Below are 21,540 nucleotides of genomic sequence, written 5' to 3' on the forward strand. Positions count from 1 at the left end.
ATATTTCGCGTATCATCAGAAGGCAGAGATTTTCAGCTGTGTCGGCTCAAGCCTCAAACGAATTACAGATGCGGCATCAGAGCAATCAACCGACGGGGTGGATCGATTTGGATCACCAGCGCTGGCAAACATGCTGTCTTCCCAAGCGGAGCGAGATTGCCAAGCCAAGCAAAACAGTGACGGGCAGCCACGAAAACTATATGCAATAATCACGCAACGAAACGACCAGGTCAGTCAGCATTTCAACCTTGTTTTCGGCAGAATATAAGTTGCCTACATCTTCAACAGAATTAACTGTAGATGACAAAGTAAAACCTGACTACGCAGAACTAGGCAAAACAATGAATCCACAATGCAATAAGAAATACGCGCTCTAATCTTAGGCACCAAAAGGACTTCACCTGCGCAACACACACAAATGATCCTTTTCTGCTGCAAGTGGTCACATGAAGTTGCAACCAGCCAAATTATCAATTCTCGAACCCCATAGTCATAAACTGTTACAACAATGGTCGGGATCTAGAAAGAAACCGGCCACCACGATACAGACGTCTTGAGAATTACATGGCAGTCACGAATATAAGATAACGCAGCAAAATTCAAGTATGATCGACTTAACAGTCTTCAAACATAGTTCGGAAAGCACAAAATCTAGTAAACAAGACACCATCACCAGTCCAAGCCTCTGAAAAATGTGTCGCTGAGGCCCATCACACTGAAAGGTCTTTGGTAAATCAGATGAGAAGCTTCTCAATAGAGTCCTGCAAATCATTAAATTGGATTAACCTACTGAGATGTGCATATAAGATAACTTAATATAGTGACTATTAAGCAGATAACAAATAAATATTACAAAGTCATGATATGGGTAAATAAATTTCAAGCATTACAGAATATCAAGTACCTTGAGACTCTGAATTGGCTGTTTCAACTGGCTACCCTCATTGCTGGTCACCGAGCAAGCAATAACCGGCCTTGTCACACCACAAGCACGACCAAGAGCTTGCTTTGATGGAACAAACACATATGGCACGTTCTGCACATAGCATAGGACAAAATGAATTAACCAAGGTGATTGGCCATATGGCACTTTCAGCTGGCAAACAGAAGTTATTTATACAAGTCGTCAAGCAGGATAAACCAATAAAGTGCATAAAACATGTGCAACTAAATAAGCTAGCGTGCACTGCAAGGTTGAATTATCACTACAGGCCCCTTGCGCCACCAAATAAACCCATTCATACCATTTAAAGAAGGTTGCGGACAATCAACTAGCAAAACACAGTTAAAGTAAATACTTTTTGGACAGACTAAACGACAAAGAATGTCCAACAGAAGTACAAACTGACTACCAGCATCCATATAAGCAGTTAAATACAGGCATCGATATAAGCAGTTAAACCAAAGCACCAAAATAGCCGGCTCCAATTTGATTAAAGCATATAAGAATCCATCTAACATCCGGAACTCACATAAGCATTAAAACCAAAGCACCAGCTCATCCTCAAAATTCAGCTAATTCAGGCTTTAACTGTGGTAAATAAGGGCAGGCCAGCAAACTCCAGCTGCTTGCAACATAAACAGGCTAATAAGCACCTACCACATCACATATTCACAACAAACATAGCATACAGATGACAATCCAATCGAACTACACCCTTGCCACAAAGGGGAAATAACTATCAAATTGAAACAAGGTACAGTGATCACTTACACCGGACAAATAATAATCAGTTAATCACACAGCACTAGTGCAAAATATACGTGATACCGAACAAAAGGGGGGAAAGCAAATCGTTACCTTATCCTCAGCTAGCAAGGGGAGGTGGAGAAGGATCTCGAGCGGCTCAGTGTCCGCCGCCATCACCACGAACTCCGATATCCCCCTGTTCAGGGTCTTCGTCGCTGGGAGCAAACACACGAAGACACAAATTTAAGCCAAACGCCCCAAAATTAACAGAGCACAGCGCAGAAAACGTGGGGAAGGGACTGGTAAGATACCTTCGTTGGCGCCCTTCTTGAGCTGCTTGTAGTTGGCGGCCTGCTGGATGATCTCGAGGATATTAATCGTCAGCTGCGCGTCCGCCAGCGGGTACGCCTTCGGGTTCACCGCCTCCTGGCTCTGCAAGAAAAACAGAATCCACCGGCGATTAGAGGGCGGCAGCGGCAGGCGGATTCGATTCGACGGACAGGAGATGGGGATTAGAGATAAGATTGTAGGGGGAGCCTACCATGTTCGAGATTTCGAGGCGAGAGCGAGCGAAGGAGGAGGCGGCGCCGCAGGGGAGGAACTAGGGTTTTCGAGGGAGGCGGGGTGAGTGGAGGGGAAGGAAGGGTTTATAGGGGCCTCCTATATAACTCCTGTGGAAAAGGCAGGCAGAAAGCTTATAGGTCGCTCGGCCCAGCAAGCGGCCCAATAAGCCCAAATAACATTTCACTGCTCATCTGGAAAATTCTGCGCGCGCATCGTATGTTTAACAGCCCAATAGTGTTCAACTCTAGAAGTGTTAAACTAACGCAAAAAAAAAAACCCCTAAGTTTCATTATTAATGGCTGCATTCAGCTAAGCTCTCCAAGGAAAAGCGGATAATCAATTGGTGCACAGTACATAGCCAATGAAGAACGAAGAACTGCGCATCCATTTGGCGGTCATGTAACACATTGATCTTATACACTGTCGGAGAAGCTTTATTACTGTAACCAAGCGCTTGTATGTGCTTTTTGTACAAGAACACCACAATTTACATGGCAAACAGGTTAGCACATCCCTTATATTATCTTACAACAACATGCGTCCATCTCGAATGCAGCGAGTCCGCATCTGTTGGATACTTGGATCAGCACCGAATAGCTCACTTGGACAATATAAAGCTCCCTCTTCAGCGAAATGCTGCATCGGCGGTTCCTTCCTGACCAACGCAGCAAGTTGTGATGGAACCCTAACACCTCCACTCCTACATGATTGATGGAATCGAGTCGTTCTTATCCACGGAGGAGAAGAACGACAGGTTCCGAAATGCATCCAGACTATTTGCCATCATCCGATTCCAACTATTTTGACTGTCCCCTATGATTAAGTCATCAGCTTGATATCTCGAAGATGGTATGTCCAAGTCCAGTGGTCCAAGTGAATCAGGCTGCCAAAAAAAGAAAATGTAAGCTTAGCTCATATAAGGACAATATAAAAGAAAGCTAGGATTTCTTCTAGTACCCAATATATGTCAGCTAGAGACTGATCCTTCAAGTCATTAGTGTCATCATTTCGAGGTGGCGATTTAGCACAAAACTCCTCTCTATCTTTGCCATCATCATTACAAGGATTATCAGCAGCAGCCTCTCCTCCAGTCAAGTCCTATTCCATTAAATAATATATGAATAAACAAGGTCAGAATGTATAAACTTGCTTTACTTCTAGGAGAGACCAAAGATGTCGGCAGACCTGAAGAAAACCTTGAAACCCTTCCGAGTTTAATGGATGAACTTCATTGTCAGTATCAGGAGAGCTGCTGGAAGGAGTGTTTGAGCCTTCTTGCTTCCTGGAGGCTGACAAATTAAAACTGAACTCATCACATGTTTCTTCTCCTCCCCAGATGGTTGAATGGGGAGTATGGGCTGGCTGCTCTGATGCTTGAAAACGAGAAACATGAAGAGCAACGGCAGCATCAAATGAGTCATAGCTGCATGGATTCTCAAGGAGCAAAGCATTTTTGACACTAGAAGTTCCTATGCAATCCAAATGAGTGCCCTTGGATGCTTCAGTCAGTAAGTACCCAACACTGATATCAGTAAGGGTATCTGCCCACTCTCCTTCGGATATTGCAGCACAATTCATTCCTTGATCATCCTGAAATATAAATGATAATATATTATTAGGGAAAGGAAGATCTCGCCCATAGAAACATTTTAATGTCACTTTACAGAAGCATGCAAGAGACAGAAAATAGAACCTCAAAAGCTTGAGTTACAGGAACCCGCACTTGCTTCTGGCTGCCAAACTGAGAGGGTGTCTGCTCTGGAAGCTCAGTGATCTTGCCTGTGCTAGATGGTGTAATATGCAACAGTGCTGACTGATCTATTGAACTACAAGGATATTGCTCATGAATATTACTACTGAGCAAAGCGTCATCCTTTTGCACACAAGACTTATCTCCTGAGGGCGATTTGACCTGGATGTCTTCCGGCATCATGCAGTTTTCAAAATGGGTTAAAGATATTTCACTTACTCCTGCTTCAAGCTCAACAAGAGAAAACCAACCATACCTTAACAACAAAAGGTTGACACAACAATTAGCAATCTACAAGCGTCTACTAGTGATATAACAGATTGTGATTTTCTATCATCAGAGAAATTATATACCTTAAACGGAAAACAGAAGGGCTATTCACAGAAAGAAACACGTCAGCTACTGCAACAGTATCTCTTGTTGTCCACCTCTGATATGTAGCTAAATCCTCTTGGTGAGCACAATATGGAAAAAGAATAAGCTCTCCAGATGCAATGTTTGAATTACCCCATTTACGGTTCAGATGTTCTAACACAGATGATATCTTCTTCCTAGAGCTTAGTGTGAGCTCCAGATGTGGATTGTGTTCATCCTGTTAAGAGTTGACAAGGCAGTCATGACATATCCAATATGCTCACAAATTAGAGAACTGCACAGGATATCTCAAAACCCACACCAACCATAAAGAAAGGTTTGTTCAAAATGTAGATGGCACTAATCAGGCTATCCATTCATCATCTTTCATCTATATCATGCATGAATTTGACTACAGAGACCTGAGTGCTCGGCCAATAATTCACCAGTTGATTGACAAGTTAAATACAGCTGACGGAGGGAAAATGTGATTCATATGTGCTTTGCTAGTAACAAGAGACCATGATTTACCTTTTCCAATGCCTTCCGTGTAGCTTCATTTATTGGAAATAACTGCAGCTTCAGCTTTGCAGGTGCTTGTGAGTCTGCTTCCTTCATATGGTTTGTGCTGATGCCTGCCAATGCAGAATAAACACATCAAGACGATAGAAACCTGCATCTGCTACTGTTAACTTCAAGGAGGGTGTGAAACAAAGTTCAGTGATTACAAGAACAAAAATGAAACTGCTAGGAGCAATACCATCAACAGTAGAAAGTTTGTCTGATGAAGAAGTCAGCGTTCTAGCATCAACATTACATAACATGCCAGGGTTAATAGTGTTGCGCTCAAGCTCCTCAGCTGCATCAGCAACTAATGAAACACCAGCCATGGCTGCTCTCTCCCATTTTTTGTATGCAGCGGATGCAACAACACCACCTGAAACAAATCACCAGCTATCCACATTAATGCAACAAAGGTTCAACCATAGAGAGCTCCTCTACATAATAATTTGACCATCAAAGATTTTGTCAAAACTCAAAGCAGTGACAAAAGATGAGTAAGGCTAAGTCATATCAAAAGAAAAGAGAAGAAGTGCCCACCTGCCCTCCTTTTTTGTTTCACAGTTCTTGTGGCGGAGAGATCTCCTTTAGTTGCTCCTGACTTGCTAGAATTTGTTTCCGCCATCCGCTTGAAAAAAGCCCCTTTAGGAGATGCAACTCTGCTACCATTTTGAGCATCAACTGGCAAAAATTTTAGAGGGAAAGCCTCATTCCCAGGAGTCTTGCCAACAATTGGAGATGGAGAAGATACACACATATCCACTCGTGGGCACTTTCTTCTGGACTTATTTCTGTCCTTTAGCAGTTGATTTCCCTATATAAAAAAAGAGACATACTGCATCAGAAAGAAGAAACAAACTGAAGACGTGTTTATACTGAAAGGAAAAAAAACATGGGGGCAAAGTAACGCACCAATGCTTCTACAAATGTTTTGAATCTCCGAGGCTTCAGATGTAGCTTTGATGCACTGCAGCTAAATTTTTCGAGCAGAGACCACCTGCATCAAAATCAGCTCATATCTGAGGATTTTCCACGTGATGTAAAAGAAATAGTGCAAGGTCAAATGAAAAGGAAATGAATATCAACAACAGACAATTCAGATAATTCACATGTGAATAACAAATTTAACTCCCTCTACCTCCCATAATTCTGTTCCGACCAACAGTCAAACAAGCACATCCTTAGCCGGTGAAACTTTCATTATTAAGAAAAGGTTCTTTGAATGAGAGCCGTATGAGATAAAAACCTCATCTACGGTTTTGGAACAGAGCACCTTTCAATAGAATGAATGACCATAACACATGTTGGCTCAACCTGAAAGAAATTATGTGGAAGATTTGCAGAATCATTATGAAGCTGCGACTACTACTACAAATTGAATTTAGATCGTCCATGTAACACAGGAGTAAGGCAAGCACTTCAAAGTCAAGAGAATACCATTTTAACTAAACGGATCTGACAGAAAGGTGCATAACAGACCAGTAAGTATAACAGGATATCTACTACATAACAGAATTATAATTACTGGTTGTCCCAGCCTCAGATATTATAGCTGGCTAGCTACGAGCCTACAACCTACCAACGTGTTTTGTACTAGGAAGATGATAAATCTGAAGTCCTACAAATAGCATATGTCAAAGAGAGAGCTCAGGAAACATTACAAAGTAACTGCTAGTTTTTTGCTCCTATGCTGTATAAATAAGACCAAGTATGAACTATATTTTCTCAGACAATTTGCATATCGTAAGATATATTCAATTACCAACGGAGCATAGCAGCAATGGTATCCTTGGAGTTTTTTGCATCAAGTGAGAATCCAGGACCCAATAGTTTCTTCATGCGCCGAACAAGACGATAGTAGTAATGCCTGACCTGTATGGCATGGAAAGCATTGATTTTACATTACATTCATAGACAATGGAACTGAACTTTTATACAATAAGGTAGCCATGTGATGTCGTAAGAGAAGGCTAAACATTTGAAGTAACAGAGTTAGAAAATAGTATTGCAATTGCCACTTTAAATCCTGCACACTGCCCAGTTTTATCAAAGGCTCACGCACCTAGATCTCAAGCAACAAGCAGCATGGAAAACAATGCCTCAAGCTGCTCTAGGAGCACTCTAAATGCAAAGCATTTCTAGTCAAAGTGCAAGACTGCAAAGCCCAAAAGTCTGAAGGATACTATGCCCAAAAAACCCTTAGGAAAGTTCATACAGAACTAATAACTGTTTCACCTTGAACTTTCCAAACAATCCATCATGTGCAATGTCATAAGAACATCTTGGTAGAAAACTAAGTACCTGATCCTTGTTTTTACTCTGGACACGGTGTGTAATCTTCTCAAAGTTCTGGGAAAAACAACATGGGATTCCCCATCAATCGATTAGTATGCCCTGACTAGATAGCAAATAGGAGAAGAACATTGCATCCAGAATGTGCTTCTCACTTTTCCAACTTGGCGCAGCGCATTGAAGAAATTCTCCTCCTCTTGGCGTGTCCACGCAGCCCATTGACGAGTCGGCTTTTTCGCTATCAAAATCAGTCATAGCGCGAAAATATCAGGCAAAATCGAACTGGGATAGACAGGGAGTCTGGAAAAAAGGACGTACAAAAATAGTTCAAAAAAACGAACCAGGTTTCCGATTGGGATCGGAAGGCTGAGCCGAATCAAGCTTCTGATTTGGATCAGATGTTGAAGGAGCAAACTCTATAGTTTGAAGTAGTGGATTCAACTCTTCATGCACCTCCTTCTCCATGGCATTCGTAGCACAGGAATCACGAAATTCCTCTGCTCCGATTTGGGCAAACACGACAAAAAATTTACAAAAGAGAAGAACAGATCGAAGGACTGAATGGGCTATCAGAGCGAGGCAGACTGACCGTGGTGGCGATCGGAGAGATCCGCCAGTGAATTTTGATTTGGGGGAAAATTTTGGCACAGTTTGAGGAAATTTTGAGGATTGGGAAAGTTAGGGATTGGGGAATTGGGGAAAATTATGGGCGAGAAGATGAGTGCAATCGGTGAAAAGGGGATCTACCGCCACGTGTGCCTTCTCTTTTGATCGCACGGCTATTCTTCGTCCAGGTACGATATCCAAGCAGGCGGATACAGGCGCGGTCGGAGGGCGAAGGGGCGGCGCTGGTGTGGTGGTCCGGGGGCGTCAGGTGACGGCCAGGGGGTCGGGCTGAGTTCGAGATGGGATTCAGGCACACACAGCGGCGGTTTTGTCATTAAAAATATTTGGTACTGTAGCAGCGTAGAGTCGAAAGGAAAAAAAGGAACACGACTAAATCTCACGGAGTATATTGGCAGCACCTTCGGACCCAATATAATAATATAAGTGCTAATTTGGAAACTGTTGTAAAATAGTTTTTTTAGAAGTTGTAGAGCATAATTGGTTGTTATGAAATTAACCTGGAGAAAGAACGAGGAAGAGTAATAGTTCGGTTGGTTAGGACCTCAATATGCATCCTGACCACCAACGTTCGATTCCCGAAAAAGATGCTAGCGCTATTGCCAGCTTAACTCTTAAAAATAAAGTGAAATTTACACACATGTTGTTTTGTCTTCCCTACTACACGTATATTGACAACACCGTATTCCAGTAATCTGGTCCCAACATAATAATATAGTGCTATTTTAGAAAGTGTTGTAGAAATTAGTTGCAGAGTAGAATTGGTTGTTATGAAATTAACCTGGAAAGAGAACGAGGACCAAGCAGTACCTCAGTTGGTTGTCACGATAAAGAAACCGATCAATTTTGATGAGCTTGTCTGTAGCTACCACGTGTTTTTGAGGCGGGGAGTCAGGATGCTCAATCTTAATTCAATGATCCTGGTGTCTTTTTCACTTTTAATCGCAAATAAAATTTCTTCTCTCAACACTTTCACGATAGTAAGTTTTCAACCATGGCATGATTCCCCCCACCCCACCTTCCGTCTTTGACGGATCCATCACCACTGCTCACTCTTCTGCTAACCTCTCTCTATGTGGTACCCATGCCCAATTAGATTCCTTCACTACCACGTACAAAAGTGTTTGCCATCACCCCCAGCTAACCTACCTTCAGTGCATCCCTCTATACTCAGGGCTAGAGGATCTTCATGGAGAAATTTTTTCCTAAATTCTACTCCCTCAATCCTAAATTACTATTCGTTTTAGCATTTCTAGATATATCACTCTTGCTATGTATCTAGATAATTATGTGTAGGTGCATAGCAAAAGTAATGTATTTAGAAAAGTCAAAACGAATAATAATTTGGGACTAAGGGAGTAATCCTTAACCTAAGGACATAGAGCTTCGTTAGTCTCACGAGAGTCAAGAAAAAAACACCTTCTACAATAATATTTTAGTGGCGAATTACCAATCTACAAACGTCAAATGTTCAAATATTTTTCCCTCAAGCATTTGTTAGATTATATAAGTAATGGAGTCCGGAAGGCGCTAAGACTTTCTGGCGGACACATTAGACGAGCAACTGTTTTTTCTTTGTACCCACCGTATGGATGATCTACCAGGGGAAGAGGCTAGGGAAGATGATCCTATAGGCGCCGATGGCACGTTAGATGATCCTATAGGTCTCGAAGCATTTGCTGGAGCACCGCACGACAATGGAACTGTGGAAGTGACACCAGCCACCGAGGGGACGCGACCGTAGCCTAAAACCGCGTCGTGGAAGATGGAATCGACTGCAGTGGCAGTGGCACCACCAAATGGGAATTTAAACATTATATAACGCCGCACAGGGCGTCTCACTTGTCCTAGCAATGCCGAAGGGGCCAGATCAAGATTGGATGAAGAGTATGAATCACCTTTTTCGAGAGAAATACTCAGATAAAATTACCATTCTGACAAATCAAAACAGCTACCACATATGCTGCGGGACGAAAACAGAAGCTAATTCCTTCACGGGATAAACAAACATATTGGTCCATTCATTCAAACAGGGTGACGAACAGATTGTATTTCAAGCTACCATCTCTGTCCACCGTTAACCCATCAAACAGGCACTAACAACAAGCCACATCCGTTCCTTGAGCGATAGATCATACAGGAGGCACATAGGCAATTTTTAACTACTGATACCGAATACAGCAACCTCAGCCACAAAGCTGCGCGATGCCATGAAGAAATCTACCTCCTCACCGGAGGTGCACCACCTCGCCCGACTGGACCACCACCACGGCCAGCAGCAGCCTACAAATTGGCAGGTAAAGAAGTTTAGGAATTATAATGCACAACTCCAAATATAATTCAGATCAGAATGAGCCTCTGCCTTTTATTCTAACAAATCACAGTAATCTACAGGTATTTCCAGGTGTTGCATAGTCCATTTTACCAAGATATTTGGATTCCAGTATCATCCCATGTGCTCAGTTCTCTCATTTTAATATAAGATAAAGTATGGAGTTAACTTATATATATAAAAAACTTCTGTAGAGTTCACAAGATGCATCATGCATGCTTATTGCTTCAATCCTGCAACAGCAATTCAACCAGGAGCTGAACTTGTCGGCCATGATGACACAATGTTCAGGCCAGTGGAGATTTTTCAAACATGTTTGAAGCTCAAAAGAATCTTATCTTACAAGTTAAAAGGAACTGAAAGATGTGACCCACCACCACCCAATCACTCCCTCCCACCTGACCAGATCTACATTCTACAGCTCCAGCTAAAGATGTAGATATGAAAAAAAAACAAGGCTGAAGCTAGCCACGGAAAGGGTCAATATTGATATAAAGCCTCTCCTAATTTGTATATTTGAACATGTTCAATTCGTCCAGTCCACATTACATTTGTTTTGTTGTTCAAAAGAGCAGAAAAGAAAACCCCTCCATGGTTCATTTTGCCTCGCGGTACCAGCTAAAGTGAAGGACTATGATATGACCAGAAACATAAATGCCATGCACCCTTACCAGTTTATACTGTTCCCATCCTCACTGCAAACCATTGATAACCCCATCTAAAGTTCTAATAAGAAAATCTTAACACTCAACACTTTGCTTTAATTAGATAACAAGCTTTTTTTCCTATTGCACTGACCCTAGGCACTTCATCCAATTCCTCCATATGCAAATAGACAAACTTATCCCACAAATTCTGTGCAACTAGGCCTCTATCATAAAGAGCAGCAAATCCAATGAATTAAGATCAACAACATTGGTTCGGTAATGATTAATCTGTTCTACCACACAGATCACCATCGTAATATCAAAAGCAAACCAACAATCATACAACACAGATCACATCTCTATGTATTTCAGAGTGAACATAACAGAACTATCAAATTAAGGTACATCAACAAAACATACATGGACTCATAGCTACACTGCTTGTTTATTACAATTGTATCACAGAGCAGAACAGTTCATGGTGACGAAAATTTTTGCTAAACAGATGCTTTCATAAAACATGACTATACATGACAAGGGATGCCATTAATTTTTAGGAAAATGAAACAATATTAGTATTAGGGTACCATCGGATCCTAATGGGCAACCTCTGAATTTAGAGAAAAGACTTGTTGATCAACAAGAGCAATGCATAAAGCAGGTGGTGGCCAACAAACATAACAGAAACAACAAATTTTTCCACAGCCATAATACGTTAACAGTAACCGCGATAAGAAATAAACACTGTTCAACCCACATAATTTAGATACTTTTTTCCGTTTCTCCAAAAAGGGGGAGGGCCCTTTCTCCAACATGCAACTGCACCAAGATCTTCCCTTTTGTAGCAAATTCTTCAATTCCCACCTTTTTCCTATTTCTACTTATAGTCATTTTAAGCTCCAATTATGGCAAAGGAAGATAAAATGAAATTTATATATGATGATCCGGTGGCAGTGAATAGCAATTATCTGAAGTAGCATTTTGCACATTTAAAAATTTGGGGATGCCTTTGACCAGCCATATCACACACAACCCCCCAAAAAATATTTTACAACACCCATTAGATTAGTATTACAGGCTTCAGCAATCCATTACAGAACTAATGAAGATATTTTATTGGAATTCTAGCTATCCAAGAGCAAGCTGAATTTGCAGTATTATTCATATTTAACGTGTAGGATAGTGTGCCAGAAAAATTACCTTTCTAAATTCACAGTGGTTACTCGTCAGATATTTCTATACAGTCACCCAAACAAAAATTGTTGTGTTGCCTTTGAGAAGAGGCAATGCACAGTCAAGCGCACATACACATTGTATTTTTCTTTTAGAAATTATAGAAACAGGATTATCGTATCATGTTAAGTATCTAGTGAATGCCAAAAAAGAGAATAAGGCGAAGCAATCATCGTGCATAGAGTTAGAACATGGAAAGCAGAAGTTACCCGAGCACGCATTGCGACCGCACGACCACGGCCAACTCCAACAGCTGATCCTTTGCCCTAAATTAGACAAAACAAAAACATAACAATCATGCATCATCTCACCATTAGCTTGTCACGCAGCAAAAAACACAAAACAGTAGAGGAAATCAGCCACTAACCCTAATCCTCGCTTCCAAACGCTTGAACATAGGAGCGTTCTTGAGCATGTCTGGTATAATCATAAATCTGCAACATTATAAAGGCGAAACCCACCCGCAGAAGAAAAATTAGTCCGCTGCAACTCAACCAACATTACGTCGAGAAACAAATCGAGTCTTACAATTACCTTACTCTGCTTCCTCTGATGAAGACGTGCTCCAGCTGCGACACCTTCCCATCCTGCAGATTAATCGGCGAAAAGGAAGGGAATTACTCGGGGAAGCGAAATCGATGGGGATCTGGCTCAGATCCGGAGGTAGCGCGGGAGGAGAGAGCGTACCTTGGCGGTGAAGGTGATGTTCTCGAGCTGGCAGTTCCAGTTGTCCTCGCACTCGACCATGGACCCCCGGTACACCTCACCGGTCTTGAGCTCCACCGTCACCACGTGCCCCGCCGCCTCGTGGAGCAGCTTCACCGGGATTCCCAGACTCCGGCTCATCTTCCCTTCCCCGTCGTCCTCCTCTCTCTCTCCCTCTTGCCCCTCCTCTCCGCGCCGCTAAAACCCCAGCTCGTGGAAAAAGCAGGCGGCACTAGACGAAGCGGAGGCGGCGAAGTGGGAGGAGGAAGGGCAAGAAAAATAAAGAGGCAGGCTTGCTTGGATCATACTGGGCCGTTTGGTCACAAGACCCGACCCAAAAATGAAAACGGGAGCCCGGCCCAAGTCGCCGCGAAAAACGACCGCACCGAATCGCTTGGCGATGAAGGCAGCATGCCCGAAAGAAACAGATGCGACGCGGCTTCAATCCACCTGTCCGTCCGCTCACCTAGAACTAGAAGCCGAACACGCCCGAACCAACTGTCCAACTCCCACATTCATTTCGCTCCCCACGCGTACGAACTCGCAGATCGGAGAGATAGACCGAGGCGGCCGCGGAGTTGCCTCCCCCTCTTCCTTCCTTCCCCCCGTTCGCGCGAGAAGCTTCTGGAGTGTTCCAGTCGAGCGGGCCTCCGATGGCGCTGCAGTGGATGATCCTGGCGTGCGTGGTGGCGGTGGAGGCGGCGGTGGCTGCGCTGGTCACGCTCCCGGCGCCCCGCGCCGTGAGGGGCCAGATCGTCGCGCTGACGTCCTTACTCCTGCAGCCCATGGCCAGCGTGATACCCTTCGCTGCCTTCCAGCTCCTCGGTGCGTGCGTGGCCCCTGTCTCCCCGACCTTCTGCAGTTCTGCTGGTGCTGTACTGCTGTTGACGCCTTTCAGACTCTGATTGGTTAGCTTTTTTCTGATGTGAGTGCAGATATCTACTGGAAGAAGGAGCACAGGCTGATGTGCACCTCGGAGATTTGCACCGCCGAGGAGCGCATCCGTTTCGAGAAATCCGTGAGTGGTCGATTTTCTTTGTGTGTTTAGATTTGTTTGCTGTTTTTAGGGTTTTGGTTTTCCTACTTAGCTTTTTAAGTCTAAAATGTGTTAAGTAGCTGGTTCTCCCCCATAGAGAGGGCTAGATGTTTAGTCGGGCTATATTGATTCTATTTTCTTGGCATCTAGTACTTTGAAAAACACCACTGGTAGTATAGAGAAAAAATTGAAGTATGGAAGATTTAGAAATGGTTATGGCTGGATTACTGAAGTATTGGCAATACACATAGAGCTGGTTTAGAAAGTGTGGCTATTGAGGACTCATGAAGTGGTCCGATCAGATCTTATTATGATTTTTTTGAAAGGTTTAGTGTTGCTAGTACCTTCAATTTGATATGCCAGGTAGTAATATGATTACTCCCCAAATTTTAAATGGCTCTGGCAAGAAGCGGATTTTTTTATATTTTTGAACACAAGTTAGAGAACCAGAAACTAGGAACAAGATGCAGAAGAAAAATTTTGGATTGGGGTAACAGAGGAAACGAATGCACTCTTGTGTTATAGACACATAACCTATTATCCTTCATGCATAAGCCCACTATGCAAGTGACAGACAACATGATACAGATGAGCTTCACCTATTAGCTTACTTTTTGTAAAGGAACTTCAGGTTTTCTCTTATGCTAGAACCATGTTACTATATATCATCAAAGATATGTTCATTTGCAGCCAACTTAACTAAGATCACCATTTCTTAAAAGGACGCCGCTCTTCCTAAACATTTGCACTATTCCATCATTCATTCTGTCCTGTGAGGTTGGAATATCTGTGTTAAGAACTTTTTTCTCGAACACGCAGGAGAGCTGCGTATAAATATATTAAGAAGAAAAGGGTTTATGTAAACCCAAAAAATACAGCACAGGTTTTTAGGGCAAACCTGTACAGAAACCCCTTACACTATCTGAAATAGGAACCTTCTATATAGCACCAAGACCCAAAATCTAGACCAAGGACCCCAACTGCTCTTGTGAGGGCACTAGGGCGAGGAGATGTGAAATTCCTCGAGCCCCAGCCATACACCACAAGTGCATATCATCTCTTATGGAAGACAGGACAGTATTCACATCAGGCGGCAGTCCGTCGAAGACACAACGATTGCGATGTCTGTGCTAAGAACTTTGAAGTTTATATACCTTCCATCCCATATAATATGCAGGTTGCATGATAATTTACCATTGCTGAGGCACCTTTTGGGCTAAACTTCTCCTCAGTATCTGAAATGCTCTTGTGTATTGCAGAAGAGTAAGGCCCAATGAAGTCGGTAGTGCATAATACACTTTTTTTTTCCTTTAGGAGGAATGATAAATGGGTCTTGTTCTACTAAGAAAGGGTAACCATTGTGGATCATGACTGGTGCATTTCGATCATGTATCAATTTAAGGAACTAGGTGCACCTGAGGCAGAAGTATCGCGCTGGAGTAATGTTAGGCACAAAATAATAGCGGGTATCCCCTTTATTTTGTAGATTGACAAATTGAAACATTAAGTCAGCATTTGCAAATCCATTATCCATACACTGTGCAGAAGATATTCTATAATGTTACATCTGCAGAAAGAACGCGATTTTTGTTAACCTTCCATAAAGTAACCCACCTTTAAAAAATAGGTGTGTATGGTGAGAGTTGGCCCCTTGCCCATTCATCCTTCCCTGCTCATTGGTATCTTTCCATTTCTTTGAACATCTGTAGTTATAACATTTACTTTCTTATGCACAGAATTAACTTTTGTGAAACTTCTGTCGGGTTAGTATCCACTCAAATAATTTTCACATGTTTGATTTGTTTGCTCCCATTTTTTGTGGTTTTGTGCCTTGTGAGTGTGATTCTGGGCTGTATTATATTATCATTACAGGGATTCCCCCTTACCTTTAGAAGTTATGAACTTATAGCCAATAATCTTATGCATGCCAAGAAATCGTATTGCCGTGTTTTATAGGAAGGAAGCTGTAATATTATTTTTTCTTTGTTTCTTCTGTGTCTCAATGATGATTTTTCTTACGCAGATGTTCAAAGCACAGAGGAATGTCATACTATGTGTTTCAGCATGCCTCCTTTATTGGTAAGCTTCTCATCTGCAGAATCTGATTAGCAGACTTTCCATGAGTATCCATTTATACTAATTTATTTCTTTTTTTTTACTTTGCTACAGGTGCATTTATCGTGTTGTCAAGTACAACAAGGATATTAAGGCATTGGAAGAGACTGAGAAGCGCCTCAAGGAAGAGTAGATCTATTGTATTTCAAGGTTAGTGTGATTCAGCGCATAGTAGGTTTTGCCTTAGTGATTGGTTCAATGTTAATTTAATAATACTTTCATAATGAAAAAAATAAAATCAGCACTTGAATTGTTGGTCAACCCAGACTTTAAAGATTTAGTCACTGGGTTTTACTGGAGTAGGTTTGCTGAAATTAATAAATGGGAACATAGGTATAGGTCATGCTGAAACTGGAAGTTGTCCACCTAATTGTTGTGCTCCAGCTATGAAGCCAAGAATGCATATATGTCTTTTTCATTTCCACTAGAAGTTTTTGTGCTTCTGAATTCTGATTGGTTTGATCTACGTTTATGAATCTGCCTATTATGCAATCCACTGAGCCCCATCATCCTCGTCTCTTGTTTTTACTTTCTTTTTATACCAATATGGTATAACTGCTAGCTAGTGCTTGTATCTTAGCCTCAGTAAAGCAGGAGCATGGCATACATGATAACAGCAGCATCTTTTGGATGTATTAATGGAATTCTTGAACTATGCTTACCCTTGCTCTGGTGAGCAAGCAAATTCTTCCCCTATGGGGCCCTCCACCTAAGCAGTGGGGTCAATTTGTTTTAGCCTGTCTTCCCGACCTGCTGAGGAGTAGCTGCGAGGTTCCAGTGTTCCATAAATTTTTATCAGTGTTCGGATATGATCTCCATTGTGTTTAAATTTTTTTGTAATTTGATCACCATGTGTTCTTCATTCTATTATTCTTTGATTTCAGTTTGTAGTTGTCAACAAATGGACATTTGAGTTACATTTTTTCCTTCCTTAACTTGATGCAGGTGGATCATGTGGTGTTCCTAGCCTTCAGAAGATGTGTTAAGATCATAGTTCCATAGGATTTCTGTTGTATAGTGTCCTCGTTGGAGCAAAGAAGAGAATTTCATGCTGTTTCGGCACAAATCTTAAGTATCAGTGTTATTTGGTCGTTTAACTTAAGACGATGGTTACTGTGGGCATTTTTAGCATCCTTGTTCATCAACAGTTCAAACATTTTCCAGAAGTTGTCAGAACATCCGTATACTGGGCCTTTTCTTGGTCTTGCATGTTGAACTAGTCTGGTATTTTGTTTAGAATTGTATTTAGGCACGAAGACCCTGAAACTTATCTTGCTGTCAAAGTTTCCAGCAGTTGAACTAAGACCCGGTCGCAAACCTACGATGAATGGTGTATTATTACTGTTGCAATAAGAAAATGGGAATAGATGCCCGTGTCCTAGGTCGGGTGTTGCCGTCTGCTGTTCTTCGATGGTCAGGTCAGACTGTGTGACTCGCGGCTCTTGGACGCCTCTATGGTCGTCTGTTTGCTCCTCTATGGGCAAAAGCTGAAGTGGTATCATAACGTTTCGCGTAAAAACTTTGCTTTTGCTATATGCTGTTACTTCAGACAAAAGTTTGATGGGTCATTCCAAATGTGAACTGATCGACACAGAAACGACAATCTAAGACGGCATTGCCGCGCCGGTGGCGAGGTATTCCAGGCTACTGCGCTCGCGTTCGGCCCACGCCTACTTCAGCGAGGCCTCTTCAAACCCGTCGGCATCTTCCTCACGACGATGCCATGCGGCCCTCGTCACGCGGCCGCTCGGTGCGCTCGGGCAGGAGCTAGGCGAATCCATGGCCCGCCGCCCTCTCGTCGTTCCGGCCTCTCACGATCACCTCGCCCGCGCAGCACGACTCGCGTCCGTCTCTGATGCGAACTTCTCTGATCTGGACTCGTAGGCGCGCACCAGGCCGGCCGCGCGTACCAACCGGAGCCCGGGCCGGGCCTCAATGCTCCGCGCCAGATACGCTACGACATGGCTGCCGGTGTTCTTGTTGGTGACGGAGCGCGGCGATCGAAGTTCCTGGAGCGCGGCCGTTTCCCACACGTGCGCGTACGCAGCTTAGGAAGCAGCCGATACTTAGCTGGTTATAAGTCAACTCGCAAAGTCCGACGAGATTAGCTATAGGATCAACTTCTACGGGTTTGCTAAATTTAGGCAATGGAAAAGCAGGGGCCAGCCTAACCATGGTGGTTGACATGCCAACGAGGTATTCACTGCCCACGGATTGGGAAGGGTCAAGGCAAGGGCGAGAGGTGAATACCGTACCTCAGTGGATCTAGGTTGGCGCAGTAGTTCGTGGTAGGAAATGGAAGTAGGGGTAACCGGGTAGGGAACATCCCCAAAAGACCACTTTCATTCATCAAAATTAACAGAAAACGAGTCTAGAAACAAAAAAAAATTAAATCATACAGGTAGACAAAAGTATATATAGAAATAAGCATGTCTTCACAGCGGCTCAAGTATATATAGAAATGTGCTGCCTGCAAAGACGTAGAAGTTGCAGCCCACTTGGAACTATCTCACCCCTTCAGGTTTGTTTTCTTTTTGCAAAATAGCCCAACATTCCAATTAAAAGGAACCATGAACCGAACCTAGCGGATCAGTCCTGTTTGGTTAGGCTTTAGTCCTGTTTAGTCCCTCTTTTTTTTTTACCTCTTTTAGTCCCTAAGCTTCCAAATAAAGGGACTAAATGGTGACTAAAGGGATGGGTCCTCTAATCCCTTATAGGGTGACTAAAGAGGACTAAAGCCTCAGGAGGACACCTTCTGACCCTTATTATTGCCCCGTTCTTGACCCGTTCCTCATTTATTTTGTGCATTGATTAGGAGTATTTTGATCTTTATTCATCTGCTTTAATGGTCTTTAGTCCCTGGATTCAAACAGGGATCAAACAGACACTGATTGGGGTAAAACCATTACTCGATATGTATATGTATGTAATGTATATTTAACATCCTGGGCATTGAATATTATTCTACTATTTAAAAAGATATAATTACATAAAATTTTAAAAGATGAAGTGGTGCATATGCCCCGCTACACATACACCTATACTTCGCGGTATGGTACTACTCTAGGTCCATAGGAACGTTCATAGTTTATGCTTAACTTCACCGTATTCTCTTTTCTCTTTTCAGTCACTAGTAAATTAAATTGCATGTATGTGTTTTAAGAGATATTAGAGACTTATGAATTCATCACATTTGAGGCCGACTTGTAATTCGTACGTAATAAATATACTATAATTATTTCAGTTACTCGGGATTTGGCTCCCAAATAGCACTGGTGACTGGAATTCATACACAGGGAAATGAGTGGCCTCTTAAATTCCCCTCCGGGATTTTTCCTAGCATATAGTTAGGACTGCCCATGAATGATCTCACACGTTCCGTCTACAAATTCGATGTACCACGCCAAAATTAAATACTATTTTACATTATCTATATTAATTCTCACAAAATACACTAAAAAGTAAAGAAATCTTATAAACTAAAAAACACACGTTCCTGATCTCCCTTCTCCTTCCTCACGTTTACGGCGGATCCTTACGAGATGCCAGCTCATATCCTACCTGTTGTGATAACCATGGCAAGATCTTAGATATCTTTCTCTTCCCATATTTTTAATGGACGAAGGAGGAAAAGGATCATTCGATCTGATCAGGTGAGATTTTCTTCGGTCTCTCTCTCTCCCCCCGTTCTCTTCCATATCATAGGACATAGGAGGAAAAAAGATCAATCTAATCCGGAATGAGTTGTAGTCAGAGATGCATACGGCCTTCATAGAGAGTTGTGATGTTGTGCATGCTAGCATGGTCGTGCTTGCTGCTGTCGCTGGTTTCGCAGCTGTGCAGTTCCTAACGTCACTTGCCACGTTGATCGATCTGAGAATATTTGGACTCTGGGTTGTTCTAATGACAGCTATGAATCTATATGCAGGTAAGCGCTAGCTGCATGATGCTAGCACATGAGCACAGCACTACAGGCTGAAACTCTTGCTGCAAAACGAGTCGTCGGCTGACAGCCTACGATGTATATTAGAGATATAAGCCTTCAATTAAATTCTGAATTCTAGGAGTTGATGCCGAACAACCTTATTGGGACAAGTTACTGCATGCACAACAAGTACGCCAACATCAAGTCATGCAGGTGCTTTGGTGTACTAAGTTTTTATACCACATCTCATCCTGAATAACAGACAAGTAAAGCTCACCATGCATCACAAATTGAAGAACACCAAATTCATTTGGCATGTCTCTATGTACCTATTCGTCGGTATGGTTAATTGATCGCACGCCATGCAGAGAAGACCCAAGATGGATGGCAAGGACGAAGGAGGCTCATTAAGCTTTGCTTCAGATGAGGCCATGGGTATATATGCACTCAGTCTCTATACCCACAATCTGCATCATCATGTCATCCATGCAAAGGTTACTTCTACTAAGTGGCCATGGCTGCATGTGGGTGCCGTATGCAGCCTCCTATGTACATGGTTCTATACTATAATTAATTCCAAAATTAATGAATTAGTAAAAACGTCCTAGATGCGTGCATGTATCGTTCAATACCCAAAATTGTTCTACCAACCACTTGACCAGAAATTTATATATAGAGACATGTACAAACGGCTAACTAAACTATGATAGTATATTCGTACCACTCTGGCTTAGTGAGAATGACTTAAAGAATGAGCAGTCCCCGATACATGGAAAAACAGACTGCTCACTACTATATATAAATATATAGGAATAAAAAATATATAGGAGTGTGTTTTCCTTATGTAATTGTCTGCTTTTTTAATTTTTATGAAGACTTTGGCTTCAGGATTATTCATATAGGTTTCTAAATCAATCATTATTTTTAACTACACAACCTATTTGATTGATGACTAAATATTTAAGTGAAAAATAGAAAATTCACGCATACATCTGAGGTAGACTATAACCTAGCTACATGTGTGCGGAAATATTTGTTACTGAAATAAACATACATGTTAAAACCTGAAATGAGCCATAGCTACTTATAAACACAACTGATGTGTCTTAGGCAGGCCATATAAATATGTACCATCATAGCAACAAAACAAAAATGTTAGGGAAGCCAAAATTGAGATGAAGTTGCATAAAGAGTAATTAGCAACTAAAGCGTATCACATTCAGATAAAGGTATACGAAAAAATATCTATATGAGTGAGAGGGAAAATAAGAAATTTTAATTGGTTATGGACCCATATTTTTCTATAAATTTGTAATAACTATCTCTCTTAAAATTACTGGCCCGTTTGACGAACTAGTCGACTTCGATACAAAACCGTGCCACTGAGTGGTGGGCAGGCGCTATCTGCTTCACGGAAAACATGAAAACGACAGGTGAATTTGATGTGAACCTCGTCGAGCTTCTGCCACAGGGAACACGGAGGGGCCGGCCTGCTGCTTGCATCAGAAACCGTCGGGGCGTACGCCGGCCGGAAAGGCGACGACGACCCCGTCTTCCTCGGAAACACGCGTACGGCGTACCGACGAAACCGTGTTCCCTCCTCATCGCGTCGAAAGAGAGGAAGAAAAAAAACGCGCAGATCACACGCACGCTGGTCGGCTGGACGACGGAGTGGTAGGAGCTCCGAAGCGGGCAGGCATACCCTCCCGTCC

The 21,540-nt window shown here is 42.4% G+C and overlaps 4 protein-coding genes across 4 annotated transcripts; 1 reads left to right on the forward strand and 3 right to left on the reverse strand.

Annotated features, from left to right (window-relative positions):
• Positions 1-422: 422 nt before the first annotated feature.
• LOC101781743 (NHP2-like protein 1) lies at positions 423-2,365 on the reverse strand. Its single transcript, XM_004984991.2, has 5 exons — positions 2,232-2,365; positions 2,002-2,122; positions 1,802-1,905; positions 905-1,036; positions 423-761 (listed from the first exon to the last, which is right to left on the reverse strand). Exons 1-5 carry the CDS (start codon positions 2,232-2,234, stop codon positions 735-737), a joined length of 387 nt encoding a protein of 128 aa, XP_004985048.1. The 5' UTR covers positions 2,235-2,365; the 3' UTR covers positions 423-734.
• Positions 2,366-2,620: 255 nt separating this feature from the next.
• Positions 2,621-8,057, reverse strand: LOC101782144 (TSL-kinase interacting protein 1). Its single transcript, XM_004984992.4, has 14 exons — positions 7,801-8,057; positions 7,553-7,708; positions 7,367-7,449; positions 7,221-7,268; positions 6,682-6,791; positions 5,832-5,916; positions 5,460-5,733; positions 5,119-5,295; positions 4,890-4,993; positions 4,358-4,596; positions 3,948-4,260; positions 3,440-3,844; positions 3,212-3,352; positions 2,621-3,137 (listed from the first exon to the last, which is right to left on the reverse strand). The coding sequence occupies exons 2-14, from the start codon at positions 7,674-7,676 to the stop codon at positions 2,955-2,957; spliced, it is 2,286 nt and encodes a 761-aa protein (XP_004985049.1). The 5' UTR covers positions 7,677-7,708; positions 7,801-8,057; the 3' UTR covers positions 2,621-2,954.
• Positions 8,058-9,808: 1,751 nt separating this feature from the next.
• LOC101782551 (small nuclear ribonucleoprotein SmD3b) lies at positions 9,809-13,011 on the reverse strand. The gene is made up of 5 exons (XM_004984994.3): positions 12,735-13,011; positions 12,582-12,634; positions 12,415-12,481; positions 12,257-12,313; positions 9,809-10,118 (listed from the first exon to the last, which is right to left on the reverse strand). The coding sequence occupies exons 1-5, from the start codon at positions 12,891-12,893 to the stop codon at positions 10,056-10,058; spliced, it is 399 nt and encodes a 132-aa protein (XP_004985051.1). The 5' UTR covers positions 12,894-13,011; the 3' UTR covers positions 9,809-10,055.
• A 185-nt stretch (positions 13,012-13,196) lies between these two features.
• On the forward strand, positions 13,197-17,282 carry LOC101783228. The gene is made up of 5 exons (XM_004984995.3): positions 13,197-13,577; positions 13,688-13,770; positions 15,812-15,867; positions 15,958-16,053; positions 16,849-17,282. The coding sequence occupies exons 1-4, from the start codon at positions 13,406-13,408 to the stop codon at positions 16,034-16,036; spliced, it is 390 nt and encodes a 129-aa protein (XP_004985052.1). The 5' UTR covers positions 13,197-13,405; the 3' UTR covers positions 16,037-16,053; positions 16,849-17,282.
• Positions 17,283-21,540: the final 4,258 nt, after the last annotated feature.

The sequence above is a fragment of the Setaria italica genome, chromosome IX, assembly GCF_000263155.2.
Source record: "Setaria italica strain Yugu1 chromosome IX, Setaria_italica_v2.0, whole genome shotgun sequence".
Taxonomy (NCBI): Eukaryota; Viridiplantae; Streptophyta; class Magnoliopsida; order Poales; family Poaceae; genus Setaria; species Setaria italica.

Excerpts from the sequence above, each read along its gene's own strand:
- LOC101781743 (XM_004984991.2), bottom strand. Across the intron at positions 1,037-1,801 it reads CCTTGCTAGCTGAGGATAAG|AACGTGCCATATGTGTTTGT; the intron begins GTAACGATTTGC and ends TGCTATGTGCAG. Across the intron at positions 762-904 it reads AGCCAATTCAGAGTCTCAAG|GACTCTATTGAGAAGCTTCT; the intron begins GTACTTGATATT and ends AATGATTTGCAG.
- LOC101783228 (XM_004984995.3), top strand. The coding sequence starts at position 13,406 with ATGGCGCTGCAGTGGATGATCCTGGCGTGCGTGGTGGCGGTGGAGGCG. Across the intron at positions 13,771-15,811 it reads GCATCCGTTTCGAGAAATCC|ATGTTCAAAGCACAGAGGAA; the intron begins GTGAGTGGTCGA and ends TTTCTTACGCAG. Across the intron at positions 15,868-15,957 it reads TCAGCATGCCTCCTTTATTG|GTGCATTTATCGTGTTGTCA; the intron begins GTAAGCTTCTCA and ends ACTTTGCTACAG.
- LOC101782551 (XM_004984994.3), bottom strand. The coding sequence starts at position 12,893 with ATGAGCCGGAGTCTGGGAATCCCGGTGAAGCTGCTCCACGAGGCGGCG. Across the intron at positions 12,482-12,581 it reads ATCAGAGGAAGCAGAGTAAG|ATTTATGATTATACCAGACA; the intron begins GTAATTGTAAGA and ends ATAATGTTGCAG. Across the intron at positions 12,314-12,414 it reads GTTTGGAAGCGAGGATTAGG|GGCAAAGGATCAGCTGTTGG; the intron begins GTTAGTGGCTGA and ends TGTCTAATTTAG.
- LOC101782144 (XM_004984992.4), bottom strand. The coding sequence starts at position 7,676 with ATGGAGAAGGAGGTGCATGAAGAGTTGAATCCACTACTTCAAACTATA. Across the intron at positions 4,597-4,889 it reads CACGGAAGGCATTGGAAAAG|GATGAACACAATCCACATCT; the intron begins GTAAATCATGGT and ends AACTCTTAACAG. Across the intron at positions 3,353-3,439 it reads GGTTTCAAGGTTTTCTTCAG|GACTTGACTGGAGGAGAGGC; the intron begins GTCTGCCGACAT and ends TTAATGGAATAG.